This window comes from Heterodontus francisci, chromosome 5, assembly GCF_036365525.1.
Source record: "Heterodontus francisci isolate sHetFra1 chromosome 5, sHetFra1.hap1, whole genome shotgun sequence".
NCBI lineage: Eukaryota > Metazoa > Chordata > Chondrichthyes > Heterodontiformes > Heterodontidae > Heterodontus > Heterodontus francisci.
The window spans coordinates 194,965,302-194,981,647 of NC_090375.1; the positions used below are offsets into that span (position 1 = coordinate 194,965,302).

Genomic DNA, 16,346 nt, shown 5'->3' on the forward strand with positions numbered 1-16,346 from the left:
TGTCCCACTTTCTGCTTTGAATTCTTCTGACCTAGCTTTTATTAAATCCTTTCACATGGAAACCAAAGTACAAAGTTGGAATTTTATTTCTAATATCCTCAAAGTTCTTTAACAGACATTTCCCTTCCCACTGCTAAATCTATCCATTAAACTGCTACACCTCTAACCTAAAGCTGAATCCGCTTTACACTGCTTTATCCAGGGGAGGTCATGAAAGGCTAGTTGGCCTGTGGTTAATGGGGTGGATTTATACCCCTTTTGACATGTAGGCACAATGTCTGCTGCTTGAAGTTCCCTATTATTACTTGCGTTCTGTATAAAATATTATATTCCCATAAGATGTGGTGTTATATATTATATGCCCATGGAATGTACAGTATTTTAATATTCCCATAGGATATAAGATACAGTGTATATTATATACCCATAGGATACAGTGCATTGTATATTACATTCCTACAGAATGCAAGCATACTCCCATAGGGTGTGGTTTTGTATATTATATAACCATGGGATGTACAGTATTTTCATAGCATACAGTGTATAAAATATTATGTACCCATAGGATCCAGTGCATTGTATATTATATTGCTGTAGAATGCAATGTATTATATTTCCATAGGATGTGGTAGATATATAACCCTTTGGATGTACAATATTTCAATATACCCATAGGCATAGGATTTGACCTTTGGGGTCACAGGAAGTGACGCTAATTCGATGCGCCTGGTCGGTGATTGGTTGAGCGCTGCTGGCCATTAGTGGCGGTTGTTCCGGAGCGGCCTCGGTAACTCGGCTCCTCCTTCCCCCCCGGCCCAGCACCGGGACCTTGGTAACTCGGCTCCTCCCCGGCCCGGCACCGGGGCTTCGGTAACTCGGCTCCCCCCTCCCCCCGGCACCGGGGCCTCGGTAACTCGGCACCCCCACGGCCCGGGGGGCGGATGGGCGTCATGTCGGACCCTTGTGCAGCAAATAATGGAGGTGAGGGGCTCGGAGTGGGGGGTGGTGGAGGAGATGGTGAGGGGGTTTGGCGTCAGGCTGGTTGGAACCTGCCATGGGGTGGCTGGGTGCCTTGGCATGGATATCCTTGCAGGTAGGTTTGCTAGTGCTGTTGGGGATGGTTTAAACTAGTTTGGCAGGGGGATGGGAACCTGAGTGCAATCTTAGATAGGACAGTTTCAGGGCAGGGAATGGGAGGCAGAAAATTAACAAGTAACTCTGAAAGACAGAAGAAGCAAAGGTTAAAAAGTGTGCAGTATGGAATTTGGAAATGTTAAAAGGTATTTATTTAAATGCAAGGAGTATAGTAAATAAAGCTGAGGGCACAGACACATGGCAACATGATATCATTGCAATGGAAACTTGGCTTAAAGAGGGGCAAGAATGGCAGTTCAACATCCCTGGATTTAGAGTTTTCAGGTGGGATAGAGATGGAGATAAAAAAGGAGGGGGTGTAGCATTATTAGTTAAGGAATCAATAACAATTTTGAGGAGGGGTGATATGCTAAATGAATCATCAAACGAGGCCATTTGAGTTGAGCTCAGAAATAAAAGGGGCAGCCGCACTACTAGGAGTGTACGATCGACCCCCAAATAGTGAGTGGGAGATAGAAGAGGAAATATGTAGGCAAATTTCTGAGTGCAAAAACTATAGGGCAATTATAGTTGGGAATTTCAATTACCCCAATATCAACTGGGTTACAAACAGTGTGAAGGGCACAGAAGGGACAAAATTCTTGAACTGCATTCAAGAGAACTTTATTAACCAGCACGTAACAAGCTCAATGAGAGGGGGTGCAATTCTAGATTTAGTCTTTGGTAATGAAGCTGGGCAAGTGGATGAAGTAACAATGGGTGACCATTTTGGAGATAGTAACCATAATGCAGTTAATTTTAGCATAATCATGGACAAGAACAAAGATAAAACAGGCGTAAACGTACTAAATTGGGGGAAGGCAAATTTTATGAAACTGAGAGGTGACCTGGTGAAAGTGGACTGGATGCAGCTACGTGAAGGAAAATCAGTGGCAAACCAGTGGGAGGCATTCAAATGCGAGATACTACAGGCACAGTGTAGGCATGACCCACAAAGATAAAGGATGGTACTGCCAAATCTAGAGCCCCCTGGTTATCTAGAAGCTTACAGGGTAAGTTAAAGCAGAAAAAAAAGCTTATGACGATCTCAAAAATCTTAATACAAATCCTAAGGATGTCTCTCAGCGGCTGCAGGGCATTCTGAGGGGAGAGGGAGAGCAGCCAGTTGTCGTGGTACATATCGGTATATGTCGGGGGGGCTGGTGGTGGTTGCCAGTTCTGTCGGTGAGGGTTTAAATTAGAATGACAGGGGGATGGGAATCTGGGCAGGGAGACAGAGGAGGGGGTAACAAGGATAGAAATGAAAGACAGAAAGGCAAAAGTGGAAGAGTGAGAAACAAATGGGGCCATAGTGCAAAATAAAGCTAAGATGACTAACAATGTTAAAATGGCAAGTCTAAAGGCATTGTGTCTTAATGTGCGGAGCATTTGCAATAAGGTAGATTAATGGGTGGCGCAGTGGTTAGCACCGCAGCCTCACAGCTCCAGGGACCCGGGTTCAATTCTGGGTACTGCCTGTGCGGAGTTTGCAAGTTCTCTCTGTGACCGCATGGGTTTTTGCTGGGTGCTCCAGTTTCCTCCCACCGCCAAAGACTTGCAGGTGATAGGTAAATTGGCCATTGTAAATTGCCTCTAGTGTAGGTAGGTGGTAGGGAATATGGGATTACTGTAGGGTTAGTATAAATGGGTGGTTCTTGGTCGGCACAGACTCGGGCCGAAGGGCCTGTTTCAGTGCTGCATCTCTAAATAAAAAAATAAAAGAAATAAATAATTAACAGCGCAAATAGATATAAATGGCGCTGATATGGTTGCGATTACGGAGACTTGGCTGCAGAGTGACCAAGGATGGGAACTGAACATCCAGGGGTATTCACTATTTAGGAAGGGCAGGCAAAAAGGGAAAGGAGGTGAGGTAGTGTTGTTAGTAAAGGAGTAAATCAATGCAATAGTGAGGATGGATATTGGCTCGGAAAATCATGTTGTGGAATCTGTGTGGGTGGAGCGAAGAAACACCAAGGGGCAGAAAACATTGGTGGGGGTTGTCTATAGGTCCCCAAACAGTAGTGGAGATGTAAGGGATGGCATTAAACAGGAAATTAGAGATGCATGCAATAAGGGTACAACTAATCATGGGTGACTTTAATCTACATATAGATTGGTCAAACCAAGTTAGCAATAATACTGTGGAGGAGGATTTCCTGGAGTGTGTTCGTGACGGGTATTTAGACCAGTACGTTGAGGAACCAACTAGAGAACAGGCTATCATAGACTGGGTATTGTTAAATGAGAAAGGATTAAGTAACAGTCTTGTGCAGGGTTCCTTGGGGAGGAGTGACCAAAACATGATAGAATTCTTCATTAAGATGGAGAGTGAAGTAGTTGAATCCGAAACTAGGATCCTGAATCTAAATAAAGGAAACTACGAAGGTATAAGGTGCAGGTTGGCTATGGTAGATTGGGGAACTTTACTACAAGGGTTGATGGTGGATAGGCAATGGATAATATTTAAAGAAAGTGTGCATAAATTACAACAATTATTCATTCCTGTCTGGCGCAAAAATAAAACTGGAAAGGTGGCTTAACCATGGCTTACAAAAAAAATTAGGGATAGTATTAGATCCAAAGAGGAGGCATATAAAGTTGTCAGAAAAAACAGCAAGTCTGAGGATTGGGAGCAGTTTAGAATTCAGCAAAGGAGGACAAAGAGGTTGATTAAGCAGGGGAAAATAGAGTTTGAAAGTAAACTTGCGGGGAGCATAAAATCTGACTGTAAAAGCTTCTATAAATATGTGAAGAGAAAAAGATTAGTGACGACAAATGTAGGTCCCTTACAGTCAGAAAAGGGGGAAATTATAGTGGGGATCAAAGAAACGGCAGAACAATTAAATACGTACTTTGGTTCTGTCTTCACAAAGGAGGACAGAAATAACTTCCCAGAAATGTTAGGGAACCAAGGGTCGAATGAGAGGGAGGAACTGAAGGAAATCAGTCTTAGTAAAAAAAAAAAAGTGCTTGGGAAATTAATGGGGTTAAAGGCTGACAAATCCCCAGGGCCGGATAATCTACATTCCAGAGTATTAAAGGAAGTGGCCCTGGAAATAGTGGATGCATTGGTGGTCATCTTCCAAAATTCTATAGACTCTGGAGCAGTTCCTACAGATTGGAGGCAAATGTGACCCCATTATTTAAAAAAGGCAGAGGAAAGAAAACAGGGAATTAGAGACCAGTTAGCCTTACATTAGTAGTAGGGAAAATGCTAGAATCTATTATAAAGGATGTGATCGCAGAACACCTGGAAAGCATAAACGGGATTGGGCAAAGTCATCATGGGTTTACGAAAGGGAAATCATGCTTAACAAATCTACTGGAGTTTTTTTTGAGGATGTAACTAGTAGAATAGATGAGGGAGAACCAGTGGATGTGGTGTATTTGGATTTTCAGAAGGCTTTTGACAAGGTCCCACAAGAGGTTAGTGTGCAAAATTAAAGCACGTGGGATTGGGGGTAATCTATTAGCATGGATTGAGAATTGGTTGACAGACAGGAAACAGAGAGTAGGAATAAACTGGTCTTTTTCTGGGTGGCAGGCAGTGACTAGTGGGGTACCGCAGGGAATGGTGCTTGGGCCCCAGCTAGTCACACTATATATTAATGACTTGGGTGAGGGAACTAAATGTAACATTTCCAAGTTTGCAGTCGACACAAAGCTGGGAGGGAATGTGAGCTGTGAGGAGGATGCAAAGAGGCTCCAATTTGATTTGGACAAGTTGGGTGAGTGGCAAATTGCATGGCAGATGCAGTATAATGTGGATAAATGTGAGGTTATCCACTTTGGTTGTAAAAGCAAAAAGGCAGATTATTATCTGAATGGTGATAGATTGGAAAAGGGGAGGTGTAACGAGACCTAGATGTCCTTGTACACCAGTCACTGAAAGCAAGCATTCAGGTGCAGCAAGCAGTTGAGAAGGCAAATGGTATGTTGGCCTTCATTGCAAGAGGATTTGAGTACAGGAGCAAGGATGTCTTACTGCAGTTATACAGGGCCTTGGTGAGATCACATCTGGAGTATTGTCTGCAGTTTTGGTCTCCTTATCTGAGGAGGGATGTTTTTGCCATGGAGGGAGTGCAAAGAAGATTTACTAGGCTGATTCCTGGGATGGCTGGATTGATGTATGAGGAGAGATTGGGTCGACTAGGCCTATATTCACCAGAGTTTAGAAGAATGAGAGGGGATCTGATAGAAATCTATAAAATTCTAACAGGACTAGACAGGCTAGATGCAGGGAGGATGTTCCCGATGGCTGGGGAGTCCAGAACCAGGGGTCACAGTCTCAGGATACGGGGTATGCCATTTAGAACTGAGATGAGGAAAAATTTCTTCACTCAGAGGGTGGTGAACCTGTGGAATTCTCTACCAGAGAAGGCAGTGGAGGCCAAGTCATTAAATATATTCAAGAAGGAGATAGATATATTAATGCCAAAGGGATCAAGGGATATGGGGAGAAAGCGGGATCAGGTTACTGAATTAGACGATCAGCCATGATCCTTTTTGAATGGCGGAGCAGGCCCGAAGGGCCTTATCCTGCTCCTATTTTCTGTGTTTCTATGTAATACTTTAGAAAGCCTAGAGGAGTATAGAAAGTGCAGGAGTGAAGTAAAAAAGGAAATTAGAAAAACAGAGAGGACGTGAAAATTTATTGGCAGGTAAAATCAAGGAAAACCTGAAGTTGTTTTATCAGTGCATTAAGAGCAAGAGGATAACCAAGGAAAGGGTAGGACCTATCAGATGTACAAGGGAACTTTTGCGTGGATGCAGAAGATGTGGGCAGGGTTCTTAATGAGTTTTTTTCTCTGTCTTCACAAACGAGAGGGTTGATACAGACATTGTAGTTAAAGAGGAGGAGTGTGAAATATTAGATACGATAATGAGAGAGGAAGTACTAGAGGATCTGACCTTGAAAGTGGATAAATTGCCAGGGCCGGATGGATTGCATCCTAGGTTGTTAAAGGAAGACAGGGAGGAAATAGCAGATGCACCGAGGATTATGTTCAAATCCTCACTAGATACAGGCAAGGTACCAGATGATTGGAGGTCTGCGAACGTTGTACCATTGTTTAAAAAGGGTGTGAGGGACAGGCCAAATAATTATACGCTGGTCAGTCTGACCTCAGTGGTGGGTAAGTTGTTAGAATCAATTCTGATACACAGGATAAACTGCCACTTAGAAAGACACGGATTAATCAGGGATAGTCAGCATGGATTTGTTAAGGGAAGGTCATGTGTTACCAGCTTAATTGAGTTTTTTGAGGAAATATCAAGGAGGAGAGATGAGGGTAGTGCAGTGGATGTTGTCGATATGGATTTTAGTAAGGCATTGAACAAGGCCCCGCATGGCAGACTGGTCAGTAAAATGAAAGCCCTTGGGATACAGGGGAATGTGGCAGGTTGGATCCAAAATTGACTCAGTGACAGGAAACAAAGGGTAGTAGTCGACGGATGTTTTTGCGAATGGAAAGTGGTTTCCAGTGGCATTCCACAGGGCTCAGTGTAGGGTCCCTTGCTGTTTGTGATATATATTAATGATTTGGACTTAAATGTGGGAGGCATCATTGGAAATTTGCTAATGACACAAAAATTGGCTGTGTAATTGATATTGAAGAGGATAGCCGTAGACTCCAGAATCATATCAATGGTTTGGTTGAGTGGGTGGAAAAGTGACAAATGGAATTCAATCCAGTAAAGTCTGAGTTAATGCATTTGGGGAGGGCAAATAAAGCGAAGGAATACACAATAAACGGGAGGATATTGAGAGCGATAGAAGAAGTGAGAGACCTTGGAGTGCGTGGCCACAGGTCCCTGAAGGTGGCAGGACAGGTAGATAGAGTGATGAAGAAGGCATATGGAATGCTTTCCTTTATTGGTCGAGATATAGAATTCAAAAGCAGGGATGTAATGCTGGAACTGTATAAAAAGATGATCAGGTCACAGTTGGAGTATTGCGTACAGTTCTGGTCACCACATTACAGGAAGGACATAATTGCTCTGGAGAGAGTACAGAGGAGATTTCCAAGAATGTTGCCAGGGCTCGAAAGTTGCAGCTATGAGGTAAGATTGGATAGGCTAGGGTTGGTTTCCTTAGAGCAGAGGAGGCTGAGGGGTGACTTAATTGAGGCATACAAAATTGAGGGGCCTACATAAAGTAGACAGGACGGACCTGTTTCCCCTAGAGGAGAGGTCAGTTACCAGGGGGCACAGATTTAAGGTGATTGGTAGAAGGATTAGAGGGCACATGAAAAACCTTTACACAAAGAGTGTTGCGTGTCTGCAGTTCACTGCCAGGAGCGGTGGTGGAGGCAGAATTCTTTTAAAAGGTACCTGGACCTGCACCTGAAATGCTGAAACTGGCAACGCTACAGACCAGGTGCTGGAAGGTGGGATTAGATTGGGCGGCTAGTTTTTTTCGGCCGGCACAGACACAACGGGCTGAATGGTTTCTTTCTGTGCCGTAATTTTTCTATGGATACCCTGGGGTGGCTGGGTGGGTGCCCTTGCATGGACGCTCTGGGGTGGGTGCCTGCCCTGGAGCTCAGGGCGGTGAGCAACTAGGTTTTATCTAGGCCACACAGGACATCACTTAAAACTGGGTCAAAAGTCAGCAACTGAAATGGAGCACTCCCGCATTTTTGGGGTGGTGAATTGTAACTTTGATATAGAACCTGGTGTTCACCATTCGTTCACCCAGAGGGTGATGGGATTCACTGCCTGAAAGGTTGGTAGAGGCAGTAACCTTCATCTCTTTTAATCAAATACCTGGATATTCATTTGCAGTGCTGTAACATATAGGGCTACAGACCAAGAGCTGGAAAGTGGGATTAGGTCAGCTAGCTCTTTTTTGGCTGGCACAGATATGATATGCTGAATGGTCTCCTGTGCTGAAAATTTTTGTTGATGTTGGGAAAATTAATTGATAAATCATTAGAGTAATGGGAAAGGAGGGGGAAATGCTGTTCCATTTGCTTAGTACAGAGCAATCAGCATTTGTTATGGTTTAAAAATGATCTGGTGTGAGACTTTTAAGAACTGAAATTTTCCATATAAGTATGCAATGTATAAATCACAATAATGTAATTATCCGTGTCTGTGCCGGCCAAAGCTCTTTACTGGAACTCTATTCTAAACACTTTTCCCCTGTCTGTTCCTTGTATCCCTTCCAGTTCCTTTCAAAACACTTAACCAATTCCCTTTTAAATATCATTATGGTCTCTGTCTTGATAGTCGCTTGTGATTATATTCTCTGGAGCTAAGAATGAGAGGTGATTGCATTGAAACATATAAGATTCTGAGAGGGCTGGACACGGTAGATGCTGAGGGGCTGTTTCCCCTTGTGGGGGAGTCTAGAGCTAGGAGGTCACAGCCTTGGAATAAGGGGTCAGCTATTTAAGGCGGAGATGAGAAATTTCTTCACTCAGAGGGTTGTGAATCTTTGGAATTCTCACCCCAGTGCAATTTCTTCACTCGGAGAGTTGTGAATCTTGGGAATTCTCACCCCAGTGCTGAGTCATTGTGTATATTCAGGACTGAGATCGATAGATGTTTAAATTCTCAGGGAATCGAGGATATGGGGATGGTGCGGGAAAGTGGAGTTGAAGTAGATCAGCCATGATCATGTTGATTGGTGGAACAGGCTTGAGGGGCTATACAGTCTACTCCTGTTCCTAATTCGTATATCATGTTCTTAAATCACTCCATAATCCACTAGATTCTGTCAGATAGTCCCCATGTGTTTTGAAGCCTTTCTATGTACATGTATTTCCTCACAACGGGCAGTGTCCTAGTGAATCTGTGGTGTTTCTCTTGTCTCAACATCCTTCCTATAATGTGGAGCCCAAAACTCTGCACAGCACTCCAACTTTTATCTTTGTTAGGTTTTATATAGATCTATTTTTGCACCCCGATTTTTAAGTCCACATCCTCCTCCTCTCCTACCCCCTCACCCTGTCCGCATCTTCCTCCGCTCCTACCCCCTCACCCTGTCCGCATCCTCCTCCGCTCCTACCCCCTCACCCTGTCCGCATCTTCCTCCGCTCCTACCCCCTCACCCTGTCCGCATCCTCCTCCGCTCCTACCCCCTCACCCTGTCCGCGACACCCTGGTCTACTCCTCCATTATTCCCAACACTTCCCATGGCACCTTCCTCTGCAATCGCAGGAGGTGTAATACCTGCCCTTTTACCTTCTCTCTCCTCACTATCCCAGACCCCAAACACTCCTTTCAGGTGAAGCAGCGATTTACTTGTACTTTGTTCAATGTAGTATACTGTATTCGCTGCTCACAATGTGGTCTCCTCTCCATTGGGGAGACCAAACGCATATTGGGTGACCGCTTTGCGGAACACCTCCGCTCAGTCCTGAGCTTCCGGTTGCTTGCCATTTGAACACTCCCCCCTTCTCTCATGCCCACATCTCTGTCCTGGGCATGTTGCAGTGTTCCAGTGAACATCAGCGCAAACTCGAGGAACAGCATCTCATTTACCGATTAGGCACACTACAGCCTGCTGGACTGAACATTGAGTTCAGTAGTTTCAGAGCATGACGGGGCCCCCCTTTTTATTTTTACTTTTTAAATTTTTTTTTATTTATTTTAGTTTGTTTCATCATTCATTTTTTTACCATGTGCCAGCCTACTTTTTTTTTCATGTTTGTTCTTTGGGCTAGGGCTGTTCATTTTTCTGTCAGTTAACATCCTCTCTGCACTAACGCTTTGTCTTTCAGCACACCATTAACATATTGTTTGCCTTTGCTCCATGACCTTCTGGTCAGTTATTCTCTGTGACCCTCTGTCCCATCGACACCTTGACTTTTGTTATCTTTTGCCCCACCCCCTCTTTATTTGCTTAAAACCTATTACATTTCTAACATTTGTCAGTTCTGATGAAGGGTCACTGACCTGAAACATTAACTCTGCTTCTCTCTCCATAGATGGATGTCAGACCTGCTGAGTATTTCCAGCATTTCTTGTTTTTACTTCAGATTTCCAGCATCTGCAGTATTTTGCTTTTATTATGTTGATTAATTGTTTGTTTTGTATTGCAGATCAGGGTACTGATGTTAAAACAGAGACCAATTCTCTGTCTTCAGGAGTTGCTGACCATATAAAGGAGCTCGCAAACAATGCTTATCAGGCCTACACAGTAAGTATTACCTTGTTGAGAATGACCATGAAATACAGAGCGTACTATAGGACCAGGACAATTGGAGCATTTCTTTTCCTGTTCTTTAATTCCATTACAATTAATTATCATTCATTGAGCTCCTCAACCAAGTAACTATTGGTGTTTTTTGGGCCGTTACAATTGGGACTGTCTCCCATACTCTATTTGTGCCAGCAACCACAAGGCAGTTTCCATAAACTGATCCGTCGCCGCTATAATCTGAACCTAATGTCTGAAGTGTGGCATAAAATAGCGTGTCACAATTAGCCTTTTCACCACCGAGAATCAAGTGGGTTATCTATCAAGCTCTCTCTTCTGCAAAACACAATCAGACAGCAACATTCGGGCTAAAACCAGCAGTTGAACTTATTTTCAAGACAAATAATGATGCAGAAGGAAACAAACACAAAGTAACCTGTAGTACAGCATTTGTAATCAGGTCATGGGGTTTTTATTTAGAATCTTTTAACCAAGATGAGCATGATGTGGAGTTTCTTGCTGCATTGTTGCGATGAGGCAATGGCTGGGGAACTGGACGATACACGCGCGTGCGCACACAAACAAAACCACAGTTGTCGATTTTAAATTCACAATGTAAGGGTAATTATTCAAGTTAGCTTATTTGAAGTTTCAAATGGAAAAAAGATACAGGATTTTACAGTTTGAAACATGACAGAGCTCTGCATTGTTTGTAGGAATGTCTGGACGCTGCATCATGTGCTTGTTCCCAGTTCTCTCCTGTAAGACCTACTGTTGTCCTTTTCACTCTTTGCAGCCCTGCAACGTTGCCAGTTTGTTTCTTGTCCCTGAGCACTGTGATATATTAAAACTACAGGAGTGTCCAATCCGAATAATTGGTATGAAGTTCCAGAAGATTGCTTGCAGCAAACGGCAGTTGTTTACAGCTATGTTTTCTCTCATTTTGCTATAGGCAGGACAGTTTGACACTTGTCTGCAGTACCTGGGTCATCTGCAAGAGCTAAACAAAGATGATTACAAAATATCTCTGAATAAAGCAGTGGTGGAATTCTACAAAAATGGGCAGACTTTGACAGATACCTTGAGACAAACTCTCAACCTGCTGAAAAATCAGGTAAGAGCAAAGAACCACATATAGTGTTTGTAACCTTTCTATATTCTGTCTAAAACATTAGGAAAGATGTGCCTTGACAGATCATTGCAACACTTTCTCCAGTCGCTCTTTACCCAGTGATTATGGGAAGAGCCTTTTTCAGTGAAAATTCTTTTCTGTAGTAGATTGCAGTGGTTATCCAGGGAATGAAGTAACATTACAAAAAAAGACTTGCATTTATATAGCACCTTTCATAACCACAGGACACCCAAAAGCACTTTACAGCCAATGAAGAACTTTTAAAGTACATTGGCTATGGTAATGTAGGAAACACGGCAGCCAATTCACACACAGCAAGTTCCCATAAACAGCAATGTGATAATGACCAGATAATCTGTTTTTTTTAATGATGTTGGTTGAGGGATAAATATTGGTCAGGACGCTGGGGCGAACTTTCATGCTGCTTTTCGAAAAAGTGTCATAGGATCTTCTGTGCCCACCTGAGAGGGCAGACAGGGCCTTGGTTTAACATCTCGGAAAGACGACAGCTCCAACCGTGCAGCGCTCCCTCAGTACTTCACTGGAGTGTCATCCTGCATTTTTGTGCTCGCATCTCTGGAATGAGATTTGAACCCAGAAGCTTCTGACTCGGGTGAGAGTCGCAGAGACACAGCTGACACTTAAGATTTTTAAATAGCTTAATTTTCTCAGTTAACCAAAAGGATTAATTTAGTCTGCCCCTCCGATTTGCATGAAATCTTAGGGTGTATAACATTAGGGAAATCACAGAAGCTGTACCCCTTGCAGCCAATAATTTTCTCTCTGTATTGACCAGAGCTGCATACCATAGATTAGACAGAGTGGACAGGGTTAGGGGGTAGGAGTGGAGGAGGATGAGGACAAGGTGAGGGGGTAGGAGCGGAGGAGGATACGTACAGGGTGAGGGGGTAGGAGCGGAGGAGGATGCGGACAGGGTGAGGGGGGAGGATGCAGGAGTGATGTGAGAAGTGTCGGGGGGCGGTTGGAGGAAAATCTCGGAGGACCGAGTTGGGGGGTTCTCGGGCGAGGTGGGGGGGGACAGGCAATGTATTGGGGGCAAGGTGGGGGGGACACGGGCAAGTTGTGGGGGGGTTGCAGGCGAAGTGTCGGGGTGCAGGGTGGGGGGGTGCAGACGGGCAAAGTGTCGGGGTGCAGGGTGAGGGTGGCACGAATGAGGGGGGACTTTTTTATTTTAGAGATACTGCACTGAAACAGGCCCTTCGGCCCACCAAGTCTGTGCCGACCAACAACCACCCATTTATACTAATCCTATATTAATCCCATATTCCCTACCACCTACCTATACTAGGGGCAATTTACAATGGCCAATTTACCTATCAACCTACAAGTCTTTGGCTGTGGGAGGAAACCGGAGCACTTGGCGAAAACCCACGCGGTCACAGGGAGAACTTGCAAACTCCGCACAGGCAGTACCCAGAACTGAACCCAGGTCACTGGAGCTGTGAGGCTGAGGTGCTAACCACTGCGCCACTGTGCCGCCATGGGCGGTTTCGGGGGGCACGGGCGAGGGGGGTCAGTTTGGGCAGACGGGCGAAGTGTCGAGGGGCCAGGTGGGGGGTGCAGGTGGGCAAAGTTGGGGGACAGGGTGAGGCGGGTAGAGGGAGAGTGCTGAGGAGGGATGATACAGAAGGTTTTAGGTTATATCGCTTGTACCTGTTTTGGGAGCATGTTGAAAATGGGAGAATTGATGCTAAATGCTTATTTGGGTAACAGCAAACTGTTGGATTTGTTTTAGGTCCATTCCACAGTGGAGGACATGGATGGACTGGACGATGTTGATAACAGCATGCTTTACTACAACCAAGCAATCATTCTTTACCATCTCCGCCAGTACACTGAAGCTATATCAATTGGAGAAAAACTCTACCACTTCATAGAGCCTTTCGGTAGGTATTTCCTGTTTCCCTCTCTCTCAAAATGATGGCATTCTAATAAATTATACTTCTATACTGTTGATTGTCATGGTATTTAAATTCGCCGCTCCCAATGCGGTCTGCTCTACATTGGGGAAACCAAGCACGTATTGGGTGACTGCTTAGTGGCACACCTCCATTCAATCCACAAGCGCTTCTCTGAGCTTCCAGTCATCTGTCATTTTAATTTTCCACCTTGCTCTGGTGCGACCTCTGTTTTCAGCTTCCTACTGTGTCCTACTGCAGCTCAATGGAAGTGTGAGGAACAGCCACGCTTCATCTAGCGATTTGGCACTTTACAGCCTTCTGGACTCCACATTCAGTTCAGCAATTTCAGACCATAATCTCTGCCCTATTTTATTTCGTTCTTTCTTTGCAGGTTTTGTTTTTCCCTTGTTTTTGCTTTTTGGACAGCAGCTGTTCATTTTTCTACCATTCACACCTCTAGACCCATCTTTTGTTTCTTTACTTGTCCCGTTACCACTTCCTTTGGCCCTGCACCGCCAACTCCTTTGTCATTTAATTTTTCCTGTCTACCATCCTATCACAGACCTTTCCTTTTGTTCTTTATTCCATCCTCTCCCCTTTCACTTGCTTAAGACCTTTTACATTGTTAACTTTTTCCTGTTCTGATGAAAGATCATTGACCTGAAATGTTAACTCTATTTCTTTCTCCATAAAGCTGTCTGATTATCTGAGTATTTCCAACATTTTCAGTTTTTATTTATATTATTTAAATATTTCTAAATGGTCTCTTAAGCTGTATTGAGCAGACAAATGTTTTTACTGTTTTCTGAAAATCTGATGACTGAGCTATTGAGACAATAGGAATTTCGAGGACCAGGAAAAGCCACCACTGTTCCATTGTCTAGGAAATATCCCCTAATCCCTCAAGATTTTCTCCAGATCATATAAGCAAGTTGGAATAGTTAGATAACTTATCGGCTTCCATTGCCTCCCTTGGAAATCCATTCTGTGCATTCACCACCCTGCACAAAGTTGCTAATTCTAAACTGGCTTTTTACCCTCCTTCTTATAAGTTTAATGTCATGTCTTCTCAAAAAAAAAATCAAAACTGTTTAAAGATATTGACATTTATCTTGCCTGTACTCCTTTAGGACCTTGAATAAGGTTTGTTCTGAGCTGCTCTTTGCTTGCGTAAACAGTCTTGGCTGAGACTAAGCATCAGAGAAGCTATCAGACGAGTTGCGCCTCGTGGTACCCTCTCTAGTGGTGAGGTCTCTATCCTTACAATAGCTGATCACAGTTGTACACAGTCTACCCGGTAGGCCTGGACTAGAGATCTTTACAAGCCCTGCAATTTGTACTCCAATCATCTACCTATGTAAGCCAAGATGCTGTTTGCTACCATTACTGCTTCCGCAAACTCCAATGATCGATCTGTGCATCAGTTTTCTGTGTTATATCCAGTACAGTAATACCATTCAGCATACATTATTCTTTCCCAACCATATGACTTTGCATTTCTTCACATTAAATGGCCTCCAGCACTTTCAGTCCAGCTCCCCAATCTTTGTACGATCAGCTGGTTCCAGGTTGTTGGCCATCCCTTCCAGTTTGCTATCATTTGCAGAGGTATTGGGACATGTATAGAGAGCAGCACACGAGAATGCATGAGGACAAACAGGGGATTCCATACAAAGATTTAAAAAAATAAATCTCCTTTAGCTCGTTAATTTCCTGCCCGGCGTTATTGAGATGGGGTGGGAAATCGAGTTTCATGGTGCCTGTACAGTGATATTCCACTAATGTTGCCCTATCATCCTTATGGAGCATACAGCGAATGCTTGTAGTGAAACTGAAAATATTCATTGAGCTGATCTAAGGTAACGATGCTACATTTGGAGGTTAACCTAGAGCTTATATTAATATTTCTTTCAGCAGTACTGTAAAAACTGGATACCACAAAAGCTTGATGTAACTGTGCCTATCTATTTGGGCATTCGGTGCTCGGGTCATTAAAATCTGATTTGTTTCTGTCCCCAATCTTTAAGCAGAAGAGAAATTTGCCCAGGCTTTGTGTTTCTTGCTTGTTGACCTTTATCTGTTGACGTACCAGCCTGAGAAAGCTTTGCTGCTGCTCGCAGTTCTGGAGAAAATGATTTCCCAAGGAAACAATAAAAATGGCAAGTCTGGCGAGGTCAGTATAACTGTTTGGATTTTAATGGTGACTTGCTGCAGAGAGGCAAGCACCAAGATTTTATAATTGCAAGAGATCAAAATGATCTTGTAAGTCAGGGTGATTCCTGACGACTGTCCTGATTTAGATTGGTGTTTGACTCCAGACCAGACGTCAATTGGCTCTTTTTTTTGGATTGCAAATGAAATGAAAGGGCTTGACCTGTTGAAGTCCCAAATGCAGACTACTACTGTCATATGATGGGAAATGCTTAGAATGGGGTGTTTGGTTTGGCTGTCCATTCAATGAACTCCTGAGATGCCAAGTGGAGAAATGAGGTATCTCCCGCAACACATCTTAGTGGGCGGTTTGATGTGATTTGTTCCACGGTCTGGAACTCACAGCCACAATCACACTTTGGGATGTGCTTCATCTTCCACTTAGGGAGCAGGTGGCTGCACCATCTGTGCCCTGTGTGGATTTAGTTGAGTGCTAGCCCCTGTCTTCGAGGGAGGCTAAATCCAGGGCCTTCTGCTGTTGAGTCAATGATGACATTTCTTTTTATGCTGCACGCGTCCCATGATTCCGGATAGTGGGTTGATACCAGCTGTGTGAATGTTGGATGCTGTTGCCATGATTTTAAATGCTTTCTTTGTGAGTTTTTGAAGTCTTTGTGAATGAGAAGGTCAGTGTTCATTTTTTTTCCATCTCATGGAACATGTTGGCATTGCAGCGAATTGACAGGCAAGGCAGTTTGGGACACCACCCCCTGCCCTCAACCCCTGAGCCACTCAGTTGGGATGGACTTAAGCATCCCTGACACTAGCTTCCAGATTCTGAACATGTTTACTGCTT

The 16,346-nt window shown here is 43.9% G+C and overlaps 1 protein-coding gene across 2 annotated transcripts in view; it reads left to right on the plus strand.

The window, feature by feature from the left end:
* The first annotated feature begins 729 nt into the window (after positions 1–729).
* The window catches only part of cnot10 (CCR4-NOT transcription complex, subunit 10), a 44,203-nt gene continuing 28,586 nt past the window's right edge, over positions 730–16,346 (plus strand). Inside the window, exons 1-5 of one of the 2 annotated variants that reach the window (XM_068032583.1) lie at positions 730–981; positions 10,188–10,285; positions 11,238–11,399; positions 13,174–13,324; positions 15,367–15,512. In XM_068032583.1, the coding sequence (XP_067888684.1) occupies positions 942–981; positions 10,188–10,285; positions 11,238–11,399; positions 13,174–13,324; positions 15,367–15,512 (597 nt within the window). In that variant the 5' untranslated portion in view covers positions 730–941. The remainder of the gene's footprint in view (positions 982–10,187; positions 10,286–11,237; positions 11,400–13,173; positions 13,325–15,366; positions 15,513–16,346) is intronic. The other variant, XM_068032584.1, reaches the window with a different exon arrangement.